Source organism: Hyperolius riggenbachi, chromosome 9 (genome assembly GCF_040937935.1).
Source record: "Hyperolius riggenbachi isolate aHypRig1 chromosome 9, aHypRig1.pri, whole genome shotgun sequence".
Classification (NCBI taxonomy): domain Eukaryota; kingdom Metazoa; phylum Chordata; class Amphibia; order Anura; family Hyperoliidae; genus Hyperolius; species Hyperolius riggenbachi.
The window spans coordinates 14,124,811-14,139,606 of NC_090654.1; the positions used below are offsets into that span (position 1 = coordinate 14,124,811).

Sequence of the window (14,796 nt, forward strand, 5' to 3'; positions counted from 1 at the left end):
CAGTGAGGAGTGTTTGAGGGGTCACAGCTGCTTCCCTCATCTTCCTGATAGACAGAGACAGATGGATGGACAGAAAGAAAAAAGACAGATAGACAGAGAGAGGAATAGATGTTTTAGACAGGTCTGGATTTGCACTTTTCACCTCACCCCTCCCACAGGCACATAATAAGTTACTGGTTGTTCTGGATTCCGAGAAACAGAGACTTTCACTTTCGTTTCCTGTCCTGCTGCCAGCGATGGCGTCTGCTATTCTGACCGAGGAGCTGGAGTGTCCCGTCTGTCTGACCATTTATACAGATCCTGTAAGCCTGAGATGTGGTCACAACTTCTGCCGGGTCTGTATTGATCGTGTGCTGGACTCACAGGAGGGGTCTGCAGGTTATTCCTGTCCTGAATGTAGAGAGAAGTACAAGGAGCGGCCTGGACTACAGAGGAACATTGCTCTGAGGAACATAGCAGAGCGTTTCCTGACTACTCAGTCAGATCAGGAGGAGGCCGGAGTCCATTGTACTTACTGTGTGGACTCTCCTGTACCTGCTGTTATGTCCTGTCTGCTGTGTGACGCTTCTCTGTGTGATAAACACCTGAGAGCCCACAGCAAGGCACCAGAACACGTTTTATGTGCCCCCACCACCTCCCCGGAGACTAGAGTTGGGCCGAACGGTTCGCCGGCGAACCTGGTTCGCGCGAACCTAGGTGGTTCGCGTGCGGGTACCGCACGCGAACTTTATTGCGGAAAAGTTCGCCCCATTGCGGTTCGCCCCATAATGCACTGAGGGTCAACTTTGACCCTCTACATCACAGTCAGCAGGCCCAGTGTAGCCAATTAGGCTACACTAGCCCCTGGAGCCCCACCCCCCCTTATATAGGCAGGCAGCGGCGGCCGTGGCCACTCGTGTGCCTGCATTAGTTAGAGTAGGGCGAGCTACTGCAGTCTCTCATAGGGAAAGATTAGTTAGCCTTAGCTTGTCCCTGGCTGCATACCTGTTCATTGATCCTGCCACTGCATACCTGTTCATTGATCCTGCCACTGCATACCTGTTCATTGATCCTGCCACTGCATACCTGTTCATTGATCCTGCCACTGCATACCTGTTCAGTGATCCTGCCACTGCATACCTGTTCATTAATCCTGCCACTGCATACCTGTTCATTGATCCTGCCACTGCATACCTGTTCATTGATCCTGCCACTGCATACCTGTTCATTGATCCTGCCACTGCATACCTGTTCATTGATCCTGCCACTGCATACCTGTTCATTGATCCTGCCACTGCATACCTGTTCAGTGATCCTGCCACTGCATACCTGTTCATTGATCCTGCCACTGCATACCTGTTCTGTGAACCCACCACTGCATACCTGTTCTGTTCAGTGGACCCGCCACTGTATACCTGTTTAGTGAACCCGCCACTGCATACCTGTTCTGTTCAGTGGACCCGCCACTGTATACCTGTTCAGTGGACCCGCCACTGCATACCTGTTCTGTTCAGTGAACCCGCCACTGCATACCTGTTCTGTTCAGTGGAGTTTGGTGTGTCAGTGTGAAGCAGTACCTTAATTACACTCCCTGATTGATGTATACACATGCAAGATGTTTTAAAGCACTTTAGGCCTGTCATTTAGCATTCAATGTGATTTCTGCCCTTAAAACGCTGCTTTGCGTCAAATCCAGATTTTTCCCGGTGACTTTTGGCGTGTATCCCACTCCGCCATGCCCCCCTCCAGGTGTTAGACCCCTTGAAACATCTTTTCCATCACTTTTGTGGCCAGCATAATTTTTTTTTTTTTTCAAAGTTCGCATCCCCATTGAAGTCTATTGCGGTTCGCGAACTTTAACGCGAACCGAACCTTCCGCGAAAGTTCGCGAACCCGGTTCGCGAACCTAAAATCGGAGGTTCGGCCCAACTCTACCGGAGACCAGGAAATGCTCCGTCCATAAGAAGATCCTGGAGTATTACTGCACTGAGGATGCTGCCTGTGTCTGTGTGACCTGCACTCTGGCTGGAGAACATCGGGGACACCAGGTGGAGACACTACAGGAGGCCTCTGAGAAGAAGAAGAAGAAGAAGCTGAGGAATGATCTGCAGAAACTGATGGCAGAGACAGAGGAGGCTGATAAAAGAGTCCAGAGTCTGGAGGAACTCAGGAGAAAAGCACAAGAAAAAGCAGCTGCTGAAGCAGAGAGAGTCACTGCCCTGTTTAGAGACCTCAGGAGACGGCTGGAGGAGCTGGAGAAGAGAGTCCTGAGTGACATCACAAGGCGGGTACAATGCTATGATGACATCATCGGGCAGCTGGAGATAAAGAAGGAGGAGCTGTCCAGGAAGATGCGTCACATTGAGGAGCTGTGTAACATGACTGATCCACTGACTGTCTTACAGGAATCACACACAGGTGACTTGTGTGACACGGAGGACAGACATGATAAGCAGCTCCATGATGGAGGGGATCTGGATGTGGCCGGCATCTCACACACATTACACACAGGACTGGCTAATATCATGTCTGGGGTAACTGAGGCAATCTATGGAAAGCCTGCAGACATATTACTGGATGTAAACACAGCTAGTAATGATCTACATATATCAGATGACAGGAAAACTGCATCCTGGTCACATATAGAGCAGAACCGCCCAGAAACAGCAGAGAGATTTCAGGGTTATTATCAGGTATTGAGCAGCCGGAGTTTCTCCTCAGGGCGACATTACTGGGAAGTGGATTTCAGCAAGGCTTGGTGTACAGAGGCGCCAGAGTAGAATAAAAACGTTTAAAAACCGTCTAAAAGAGGGGGATGTTCAGGTGGACTTACCTCCCTCAAAAATATAAAACTCAATTGAGTCACAATATATCAATACAAAAATATTTTATTGAACTCCACTTGTGGAGTTCAATAAAATATTTTTGTATTGATATATTGTGACTCAATTGAGTTTTATATTTTTGAGGGAGGTAAGTCCACCTGAACATCCCCCTCTTTTAGACGGTTTTTAAACGTTTTTATTCTACTCTGGCGCCTCTGTACACCAAGCCTTGCTGAAATCTTGAGTCCACCCTCGGTGGAGGGGTGCTACCCCATTTCCTATCTACAGAGAGCGACATCTTAAAAACCTGAGTGGGGTCAGGTTCTAATACTCCCCACCTGCACTTGAAGTGGTTGCCTATGGGTAACCCATGTTTGTGAGTATATCTAAATATTTTGCTTTTAACCACAACCAACTTAACAATACTACACCATATCGGGCTCTCGATTTCTCTTTGTTCTTCCAAGGGAAGTGGATGTTGGGGGATCAGATTTCTGGACAGTCGGGATGTGTTACCCCAGTATAGAAAGGAATGGAGAGCAGTCACAGATTGGATATAATAACAAGTCCTGGGGTTTGGACAGGGGGGGTGATCAGTACTCAGTGATACATGACAGGAATCAGATCCTGTTACCTGATGGGATCCCCAGTGATAGAGTCAGGATATATGTGGATTATGAGGCCGGGCAGATCTCCTTTGATGCCCTGTGTGACCCCATCAGACACCTCCATACAGTTATTACCACCTTCACTGAACCCCTCCATGCTGGGTTAGGTGTATGGGATACGGCAGGTTATATAAAGATATCTGGGGGGAGTCAGGGGGTGTGAGAGCTCCGCCCACTGGTGACATCACAGGGATTGTGAATTCGTGATTGGCTGATTGTCCTGCCAGTTATTACTAGCTGTCTGTGATTTCCAGGGACAGTTCCTGGTTTCTGTCCTGAATAATTATATCCTGAAATCCTCATTTATTGTCACATTATATTATAATTGTATTTCTTTATCTGTAACTGATAATAATCTCTATACTCTGTATTACTTCCAGCGATGTGCTGCCTGTGATAAGAAACATGTAACATGAAATTAATTATGTCTCTTTATCTTACAGTATATTTGTGTTTCATATTACAACATAAATAAATGTTATAAAGCAGATAAACAGGAACCTTTACTCATGAATATAAATATTTACTGACTGCATCCAGCAGGGGAGGGGGGGAAGGGGGCCTTCAGACGCTTCCTTAACCTCCTTAGCGGTAACCCCGTGTGTGACACGGGGTAAGCCGCCGGAGGGTGCCGCTCAGGCCCTGCTGGGCCGATTTAAATAATATTTTTTTTTTGCTGGACGCAGCTAGCACTTTGCTAGCTGCGCCAGCACCCCGATCGCCGCCGCCGCGCGCCCGATCGCCGCTATCCGGTGCGGCGCGCGGCCCCCCCCCCCCCCCAGACCCCGTGCGCTGCCTGGCCAATTAGTGCCAGGCAGCGCCGAGGGTTGGATCCGGAGTCCCAATGACGTCCCGACGTCGGTGACGTCATCCCGCCCCGTCGCCATGGCGACGGGGAAGCCCTCCAGGAAATCCCGTTCTTTGAACGGGATTTCCTGATCGGAGATCGCCGAAGGCGATCGAAGCGGGCAGGGGGATGCCGCTGAGCAGCGGCTATCATGTAGCGAGTGTTTTAAAAAAAAAAAATAAAAAAAAACTGCTGCGCTTCCCCCTGGCGGTATTTTTCATACTGCCAAGGGGGTTAAGGTGGCCACACACCATACAATTTTTTACATATCTGTTCAATTTAAGAATTGCAATCAATTTTTCTGACTGATTGTAACATTTCAAAAATCTGACCAATGTACCACACACCTACGTTCAATTTTTCCCCAATTATGATAAAAATGATTGGAAACTCAGAGAAAATTGCTAGGGTGTGTATAGTAATAAATTAACAATCCAACACACACCATACAATCTTTAGTAGAAATTGAAGAGAAATATCTGGCATTCTGGATCGATTTAAATAAAAATGGGAAATTCGATCGGATTTTTCAGTTGAATGAAAAAAAAAAGCTTTCGATTTTTTTGAGAGATATGATCATTTTTATCGAATTACTTGTAAAATCGGATCATTTTATTGTATCGTGTGTGGCCACCTTAAGGTTTGTACTGCTATGTTTATCCGGTATAGCTCTGTAATGCGATGATGCTGCACTGCAGAGCGACTAACACAGGAGTGACACACACCTCTATATCAGGGCATACCAAACTTTTCAGGCCAATGACCATAATATCATTCTTGAGGGTGCTAGGGGGCCAAACTAGAGAAATTACACACAATGTTTGCTGATTGCCATTAGGTACACTGTTCCTGTGACATGTCAAAACATTCCCATGGAATAACCCATATACCGTGCGCAGTTAGCACAGTGGCTGCTGCTAATCAGTTGCTGTTACTGCTGCTGGCACAGAAACGGCTTGGTGGGCCGCATTAGGCCCCCGGGCTGGACTTTGGACATGCCTGCTCTTAATGGATATATGCTCATGTGTAACACAGCAAAGGCAAGTTAAGCAAGCATTCACTACTCAGTCCTAATATGACCCAGGTCATGGCTGCTTTGACCAGCATATAGTAGGAGGTGCACTCTTCTGCTCCCTCCTCCTCGTCACTGGACCAGCCTCTCTGTCAGGGTGTGAATGTTGGGGGCTGGGTCAGGGGTCTCTGCTATGCTGGCTGCAGGGGGTTCAGTGATGGCTGCCTCCTCCATGTGCCCCCTGGGGGCAGTCACACTCCTCCTATTGGATGTCACATGATCCTCCCCTCCTTGCATGATACACGTGGATGATACCCCAAACTATGAGTGGGTATATGAGATTTACATGAGATGATATAATCATTAAAGGGAACATGAAGCAAGACAAATTATTTAAAATAAACAGATGACATAGCTGCAAATGAATATTACATACTAACCTCACCGTCAGTTCCTGTCAGAGGCTCACCATTTTCTTCTTATAGTGATCCCTTCTAGTTCTGACAATATGTTGTCAGAATTGAAATATACCAGTTGCTGTCAGTTATATATCTGCAGCTGTCAGTTACAACTGAATGTGCAAGGTAATGTCCATGTTTCCCTATGTCTCAAGTGGGTGATATTACAGTGTAACAGTGTGATGACCAGGAAGCTGTTATGGGGTAATGGCCATTTGTAAAATGGAGGGCGGAGAATTCCATTGATCACAGTGGACGAATGGGATGCAGGAGAGGAGAAAGAGATTGAGGAGTAGACTACACAGGAGGTAAGTATGACCTGTGTATGGTTATTTTGACTTTATTTTCAGTTCAGGTTCTCTTCCCGTTCACATCTGAGCGTTTTGCCGGCGATTTCGGCAAAATGCTCAAGTGCTATCGCTTTTTAAAGCGCTAGTGCCATAATTCCCTATGGGCTCGTTCTCACTTGGGCGATTCGCGTTAATCGCCGGCGATTAACGCAAGTCGGCAAGCGTAAATTTGTATCCTGCACCATTTTCAGGCGATTTCCAGGCGACCGCGTTTAGTGCTATAGAAGTGCTAATTGTGATCGCAAAAAAAAATCACTAAGGGTGGATGCCGATTTTTTCATTTTAATCACGCTAGCAAAAGCGCTAGCGTTTTGCAAGTGGGAATGGGGCCTAAGGGCCTGTTACCACTAAGTGTGAATTCGCAATGCGATTATTTACGTACAAACTGAAAGCAATGCATGTCAATTAAATCATTTCCATTGAATGCAAATTCGCAATTGCAGTGTGATGCAGAAAAAGCATGGATTGCACGCTGCAGATTTCTGAAGCACGCGTCCGTTTTCCACATAATCAACTCAATTCCGGTTTTCAAACAAATTACCTCATGTGCGATAATTTACCTCATGAAGTAACGTCATTTAGCAATTCTGGTAGGTTTTAGTTATGTTTTACCTCATGAGGTAATATGTGAGGTAATATGTGAGGTAATTTGTATTAATAGCTATTCTCATGGAAATTAGGGGACATGTTAGCACATAATTTACAGATCAGTGTAAGACCTGCCTGTACCTGGAGGTAAAGTCAATTTGTATGCATTTTGCAGTTTTTAGTGGTTTCTATTCAGGCTGTGTAATAGATTTACAGATGTAAAAGATTTATTTTTAATAAGGGATGCCTATAAACATACTTTTCATAGGTTGCTACATCATCAAATACACCTTCCCTCCCCCCCCCCCCCCCCCCTTCTCAAGGAAAAAAAAAATCTTCCAAAGACTATCCTAACTCATGGAAGACAATTAAAGAATACAACTATTTATTCACTGCATGCTTACTGCTGAAATATTGCAAGTTTTTCCTCACAAATCTTTCAGAATTGCTAAAAAAGAGAGGAAAATACCACAGGAGGTATTTTCCTCTCATAGCTACCAGAATTGAGGCCATGATTGATAGCCACATACACATTTCTGCATTACCACTTCAGCCTGTGGGTTGTTTTAGCCTTAAAGAGAACCAGAGTTAAAGAATTAAAAGTTAGTTATACATACCTGGGGCTTTCCGCAGCTCCAGAAACCCTGATCGCTCCCACGCCACGGTCCTCAGCCTTCCCCGTTCGCCGCACCGGCTCCCGTGACTTCAGCCGACTGGCCAGTCAAGGCGTAGCTGAAGTGCGCTCCTTGCGTACCTCTCCAGCGGCTGCTAGAGAGATACGCAAGGAGCGCACTTCACTTGCGTAGACTGGCCATGCCCCCTGGAAGTCCGTGAGCCGGTGCGGCGAACGGAGAAGGCTGAAGACCGCGGCGTGGGAGCGATCAGGGTTTCTGGAGCTGCGGGAAGCCCCAGGTATGTATAACTAACTTTTAATTCTTTATCTCTGGTTTCCTTTAACCACTTCACCACTGAGGGGTTCTACCCCTTGAGCACCAGAGCAATTTTCACCTTTCAGCGCTCCTTCCATTCATTCGTCTATAACTTTATCATTACTTATCACAATGAAATGAACTATATCTTGGTTTTTTTCGCCACCAATTAGGCTTTCTTTAGGTGGGACATTATGCCAAGAATTATTTTATTCTAAATGTGTTTTAATGGGAAAATAGGAAAAGAAGTGGGAAAAAATGTATTATTTTTCAGTTTTCGGCCTTTATAGTTTTTAAATAATGCATGCCACTGTAATTAAAACTCATGAAATTTATTTGCCCATTTGTCCCGGTTATAAAACCGTTTAAATTATGTCCCTATCACAATGTTTGGCGCCAATATTTTATTTGGAAATAAAGGCGCATTTTTTTGAGTTTTGCGTCCATCCCTAATTACAAGCCCATAGTTTATAAAGTAACAGTGTTATACCCTCTTGACATAAATATTTAAAAAGTTCAGTCCCTAAGGTAACTATTTATGTATTTTTTTTAATTGTAATTTTTTTTTTTTAATTACAAAAAAAAAAATTGGGGAGTGTGGGAGGTAATGAGTTAATTTTTTGTGTAAAACTAATGTATTTGAAAGGACGCTTGCAGGAAGTGCTATGAGGCTGGTAATTTTTTTTTTCACAATGATCGCGCTGCTTCTCGGAGAAGCAGCTGATTATTGCGGGGCTTAGATCAACGAACGGGAATGTTTTTTCCCGTTCATTGATCTCCGGGCGAGCGGGCGGCGGCGTGCATGCGAGCGGGAGTGTGCGCATGAGCGAGCGGGAGCGCGGGCAGCGGCGGAAGCGCGGATTTCTCCGTCCCTGGTGGTAAAAGGATGGAAAAAGGGCCGGAGAAATCCGTACGCCTGGGGGTAAAGTGGTTAAAGAGCAACTATTAGCCATAATATGCACCCCCCCCCCCCCAAACAAAAACAAAAAAAACACATATATGAGTAGATAAATACCTGCTCTACTTACATAACATATGTATTGCATTGTCTACATTTTGGATTTTAGATACTTTTCAATTTTAATAATGGATAATCCTGGTCCTTGCAGTGGCCATTTTGTGTCCTCCGGCTCAAGAATCCCCCGCATCCCCCCCGTACTGACTCTGTGCACAGCAGGGAGGAATACATGCAGCAGGCACAGACTCCCCTACTAATGGATCTAAGTGCTGCCGTTCCCATCTATTCTCTGCACTACTGCCAGCGGCAGTGCAGAGAAGATAGAAGGGAACTGCAGCGCCTGGAACCATTATTAGGTGAGTCTGTGCGCGCTGCCTTTATCCTTCCCCAATGTTCAGTGCAGGGAAGAGGGAGAATGCGGCGGCAGAAGTAAAGGGGGGTGGGGGGGGGCGGACATGCCACTGGAGGAGGGGGGCAGAGGACAGTGACAGGTGATAGCCTCTTCTTCAATATCAGTTAAGATGGATCACTGCATTCCCGCAGCATAACAAGGTCTTTAGCCCCCCTGAAATCCTTGGAGCAAAAATCCCCCATTGCTTCCTGGGGAGGCAGAGCTTTGGGCTGTAGCTCTGCCTCCAGTTTAGTCAATCAGCACTGATCGTCGCCTCTCCCCGCCCCTCTCAGTGAAAGAAGACAGAGGGGCGGGGAGAGGCGGCGATCAGCGCTGACTGACTGTACTGGAGGCAGAGCTACAGCCCAAAGCTCTGCCTCCCCAGGCAGCAAAAGCCACAACTTTGAAAGTCGATTTTTGCCCCAGGAGTTCAGGAGGTTACAAACCTTGTTTTTCCACGGGAATGCAGCGATTCATCTTAGCTGATATCGCAGAAGAGGAGTGGTAAATAAAAAGTGCTATTTTTATTGGCTTCAGAGTCTCTTTAAAGGGAACCTTAACTGAGAGGGATATGGATGTTTCCTTCTAAACAATACCAGTTGCCTGGCAGTCCTGCTGATATCTTTGGCTGCAGTAGTGGCTGAATCGCACACCTGAAACAAGCATGCAGCTAATCCAGTCTGACTTCAGTCAGAGCACCTGATCTGCATGCTTGTTGAGTGGCTGTGGCTAAAAGTATTAGAAACGCAGGATCAGCAGGAGAGTCAGGCAACTGGTATTATTTTAAAAGGAAAAATCATTATTCTTCTCAATTTAGGTTCCCTTTAAGTGTCGGGTCCCAGCTTGATGACGTCATCAAGCTGCGACCCGGAACTTAAAGTGGTCTGAAACTCTGAGATAACATTCAATACAAATGTGTTTTCCTAATTTTTATTACTCATACAGTTATCATAGTTGCTTTTGTGCACATCTAATATTGTCTGTTTACAAATTACAAGTTTCCAAAGTGTAGTTTATCTTGCCCTGAAAGCTGGCATTGCATTTTATTCTTTTTCTAATATAACTGCTTTTTATTACATGTTAAAACCTTCTAATGAGCTATTCTGAACTGTGTGTGTGCCTGAAGCAGCGACAGATTCTCAGAAAGTGATTGTTTACATTCCAGTGTTGATACATTTGTGTTTAACAAGTAAAAAGATACTGTTATCTCCAGTTTGGATGCAGATTCGAATCTGAATAGCAGGAGAAAATACATTGTTTAACCATTTCAGTGATGATAGAATTTTTTTCTGGGATTGCAGTTTTCTAGCTGTGAGGAAACTTTTAGAGCAAAGTACAAATGCTGACTTTCAGACCACTTTAACAGCAGTGTGAGCGAGGATGCCAGCCAGAGCGGAGGGGGTTTGAGCTGCTCATTACTGGAGCCTGGGAGGTGAGTAAAGGCTGCTGGCCACACAGGTGACACCTGGCTACACTAGGGACACGAGAATGTAACAGAGAGCAGGGTAGGTGTTTTCTCTAATGTTCCCACTGATATACTGTATATGGTAAAATACATGAGGGTGCTTCATCTATGGTTCAATTTAAGGGGGGAGTTAGGCAGCCAGTTCCTTTTCTGGGGCTTCCTCCAGCCCCCTGAAGTCCTCCTGGTCCCTCACCACCATCCCCATCTGCTTTGTTCCTTCGCTGCCCCCTTTGAAAGCTGGAGGACTTGGCCAGTCGCCGGCTACTGCGCATAAACGGCCGCACGCCCCCTCGACTGCACGCTCTTGTTGCAAGTAGTAGCAATTTTTACTTCCTGCTCAAGCATTGAACTCTGCCAGCCACAGGAGCGCGATGGAGGAGGCACAGGGCAGCGTTTAGCGGGAGGTAGCAGAGGAACAGAGCAGCGTGGAATGAGGAAGGAAGGAATCTGGGAGCTGGAAGTCGTCCCAGGTAAGAAACTGGCCACATAGTTCACTTAAAGGGGCACTATGGCGATAAAGTGTAAAGTTTAAATTATATGTAAACACATACAAATAAGTAGTATGTTTCTTCCAGAGTAAAATGAGCCATAAATTACTTTTCTCCTAAGTTGCTGTCACTTACAGTAAGTAGTAGAAATCGGACAAGTTTTGGACTAGCCCATCTCTTCATGGGGGCATTCTCAGCATGGCCTTTATTCTTTATAAAAAAAAACAAAAGTTTGCTTTCCTAAAACAGAAAGAATTTGCGATAATTCAGGTTGGAGTGAGCTTTGAGATGTCTCCCAGTGCATAACTGCTGAATATATGCAAATTAACCATTGTTGTCCCTGTACGCTAGCCACACCTCCAGAACCTCTGGAATGCAATGATGTGTCAGCTTGTTAATGTGTACAGAGCCATAATAATCCAACATGCATACAGACTGTTTCGGATTGTTTGATCCTCATCAGTGCATGGCATGCATTAATTCTTTATAAAGACATTCCCTGAAAAGGATTTATACAAGTATGCTGGCCAGCCTCCCTGCTCGCTGCACTTTTTTGGGGCACTTGGATGGTGCAACTGCCATTCACTAAGGGCTTTTATCAATAATTTAAATCTTGAGGGCCCCCCATGAGAATATGGGCTACTCTTAAACCTGTCGGTTCTGTCAGATCATTTTACTCTGGGGGAAAAATGTACTTTTTATTTGTACATGTTTACATGTACTTTATCTTTTACACTTTTTCGTCAGTTCCCCTTTAAGATTTCCTATAAAATTAGCCAGTTACAACATGCATTTAGGAGGCAATGCTTTTCACTTGTATTGATTGCTTCGTACACACGCAAGATGAAACTCGTCCGATAAAAGCTGCCTCTGCCAAGAACTGTGTCTACATCGGCCACCGGTGCCTTGCCCAGCGATCAGCCAGGCCGATCAATTACCGCCATTCACCGGCTGAGCGCTTTGTTCTCCCCAATCACTCCACAAACTGCATGATGTCACTTCCGAGAAGCCACTCCATTGGGCCTCCTCCCCCGCATAGCAACAGAAAGCATCACTAGCCTGCATGCTAGCAGTGAGTCTGTACAGTGTAGGCCATGCAAACAGGAGTGCGAGGCCAACATCTGTCCGGGCCCTTTTACAATTAATGCGTTGGTATGCGTCAGAGTGCGTTAGTGTGCGTTTTTTCCATAGCGGTGCATTGTGAAAAAGTTTTCAGTGAAAAACGCGTATAGTGTGAACTGAGCCATAGGAAAACATGGGCATTACTTTAAATATGACAGCGGTTTGTCCATTCTTTAGGTCTGAGTGCTGCAGGTCTCTGGAAAAGAGACCTGTCTTAACTTTGCAAGTTTCAGAGTTGCTCTGCTGGTGAGAAATTTGCATACACTTGTCATGCAAATTGCCTAGCTGCCTCCTTTGATGGCTTGCAGTGTAAATACCTTTTGCTCCCCGAATTCCCTGCTGGTCATAGAGGTTTGTTCCTGCTGAACTCATTTCTGATGTTGTTGTTCCCGTTGCCTAGCAACTGGGAGGGGTGATCAGGACACAGGACAGCTGGAACTGTGTCTCATGCTCCCTGTCACCTCCTTTCAACCAAAAAGATGGCTGCCCCTATAAAACCACAAACATTTGCCTGTTCTTTTAAACCAGGCTGGGTAAGAGATTATATTACCTATCTATTTTAATTAACATAACTAATGTGACTTAATGACAGTATGATTGTTTAGGCTGGAGTTCCTCTAAGTATAAAAGGGGTCTCACAGGTTTATGAGTGAGTGACCTGACACCAGCCCGCTGCATGCCAACAGCCCAGCACTGATAATATATGCTTGTTCCGGCCAGTAGATCACCACATGGTACAGCAAGGACAAAAGCCCTGGAATGAGAATCTTTAAAAACAGCAAATATCACTTTCCAAATTTCCATCCATTTAGAAAAAAAATAAATAAAATAATCAACCCAACTGAAAGTTTCTCTAAGGTGATCCACTCACGATACAAAACGGATTCGGTTTTATGGACACTCGATAAAAATGATTGGCTGTATAAAAAAAAAAACTCACCTTTTTTTTGTTATTTTAGTGAGAAATATGATTGAATTCCCCATTTTTATCAATTTAAAGGTGGCTACAAACAATACAATGAAAGAATCCAATTTTACTACAGTAAAAAGATCAGTTGTACAGAAAAATCGAAAGCTTTTCTTATTTTCACTCAAGAAATCTGATCAGATCTCCTGTTTAAGTCAATAAGAAGTGGCAGTTTTTTTGTTTTGTTTTTAAAGAAATTTTGCTGAAGATTGATTGGCGAAGGATAGATTGTCAATGTCTTGATTTATAGAGCCAAGCAATTTTAGAGTTTTCAAACTTTTTTTCCTTCTCATAATTGGGGAAAAAATTTTACACGCAGGGTCGGACTGGGACACTGGGGGCCCACCAAAGAAATTTCAACCTGGGGCCCACACATCCCATGATTGCAGTGAAAAAAGGGCGTGACCATGCACCGGAAGGTGGGCGTGGTCATGATGTATTATGGACAGGGCCAAATGTACATGATCTTAGCAGCATTGTAATTCAGAGACACTGCTGCCCAGCAAAACTTTGCATAGAGTCCCCTCCTGAAATATAAAGTAATGTCCTACTTTGCAGAGGTTGCAACCGCATCGGGGCCCTTGGGCCAAAGGGGCCCCGAAGGGCCCTCCCTCAACTACAGTATTAGCTCTCTATTGGTCCTGTGCTCATAATAATCACTTCTATAGATACTTTGAACAGTGGTAATCATTAACAAGCTATTTCCCATCCCCTTCTTGCACCTCTGACACTGTAGCTACCATTGGCAAGTTTTGGTGCGTCGTATCAATTGTTGTGTAGAGAGTGCTTGGGGGGCCCCATTGTAAAATTTGCATTGAGGCCTACAGTTCCTTAGCTACGCCACTGCTCTCAGCATGAGTGATTACAGCACTGAGAGGAGAATTTTTGTGCTGCGGGCAGCAATTGGAGCTCTGTCAGACAAGGAGGGGGGACCACCAGAGACCTGGAGGCGGGGCCCACCGAGGGAAAAAACTGTGCTACTGTGGCCCAGCCCGACCCTGTTTACATGTGTGTAATAGATTGGTCAGATTTTTCAAATGTTACAATCAATCAAAATGCATTGTAATTCTTGAACTGAAAAGAAATATAAAAATTGTATAGTGTGTGGCCACCTTAACCTCCCTAGCGTTCTGTACGAGCTAGGCTCGTCCAGAGACGCCGGAGGCCACCGGCTCAGGCCCTGCTGGGTCGATTTGAATAATTTTTTTGGAAACACGCAGTTAGCACTTTGCTAGCTGCGCGTTTCTCCGCTCGCCGCCAATCCGCCACTACCCGCCGCGTAATAGGGCCCCCCTCAGACCCCGTGCGCTGCCTGGCCAATCAGTGCCAGGCAGCGCTGAGGGGTTGATCGGGACTCCCTATGACGTCACTACATCAATGACATCATTCCGTTCGTCACCATGGCGATGGGGAAAGCCCTCAAGGAAATCCCATTCAGAACGGGATACCCTGACGGGCATAGGCGCCGGCGGCGATCAGAAGGGTGGGTGGGAATCGGAAGGGAGGGGGGTATCATGTAGCTAGCACTAGGCTAGCTACATGATTAAAAAAAAAATAAGGTATAAAAAACCATGCGCAGCCGTGCGCCTGCGCATAATCAAAACGGCCAGCAGGTTAAGCTGATCAGGTGCAGCTGTTTTTTCTGAACAAAGTTTATGAAAACTGAATAGTGTAAAGGTGGCCAAACACGATACAAGAATCCAATTTTACAGTAATTTGATTAAAAAAAAACGATAGTTTCTACAGAAA

The 14,796-nt window shown here is 45.4% G+C and overlaps 1 protein-coding gene across 1 annotated transcript; it reads left to right on the forward strand.

The window, feature by feature from the left end:
• Positions 1 to 236: 236 nt before the first annotated feature.
• Positions 237 to 3,966, forward strand: LOC137533701 (E3 ubiquitin-protein ligase TRIM11-like). The gene is made up of 3 exons (XM_068255036.1): positions 237 to 650; positions 1,920 to 2,727; positions 3,277 to 3,966. The coding sequence occupies exons 1-3, from the start codon at positions 237 to 239 to the stop codon at positions 3,633 to 3,635; spliced, it is 1,581 nt and encodes a 526-aa protein (XP_068111137.1). The 3' UTR covers positions 3,636 to 3,966.
• Positions 3,967 to 14,796: the final 10,830 nt, after the last annotated feature.

Bases quoted from the DNA above. Each gene is read 5' to 3' on its own strand.
- LOC137533701 (XM_068255036.1), top strand. From the start codon at position 237: ATGGCGTCTGCTATTCTGACCGAGGAGCTGGAGTGTCCCGTCTGTCTG. The intron at 651-1,919 runs GTTGGGCCGAAC...ACTCTACCGGAG, and splicing joins CCACCTCCCCGGAGACTAGA to ACCAGGAAATGCTCCGTCCA. The intron at 2,728-3,276 runs GCAAGGCTTGGT...TTCCAAGGGAAG, and splicing joins TTACTGGGAAGTGGATTTCA to TGGATGTTGGGGGATCAGAT.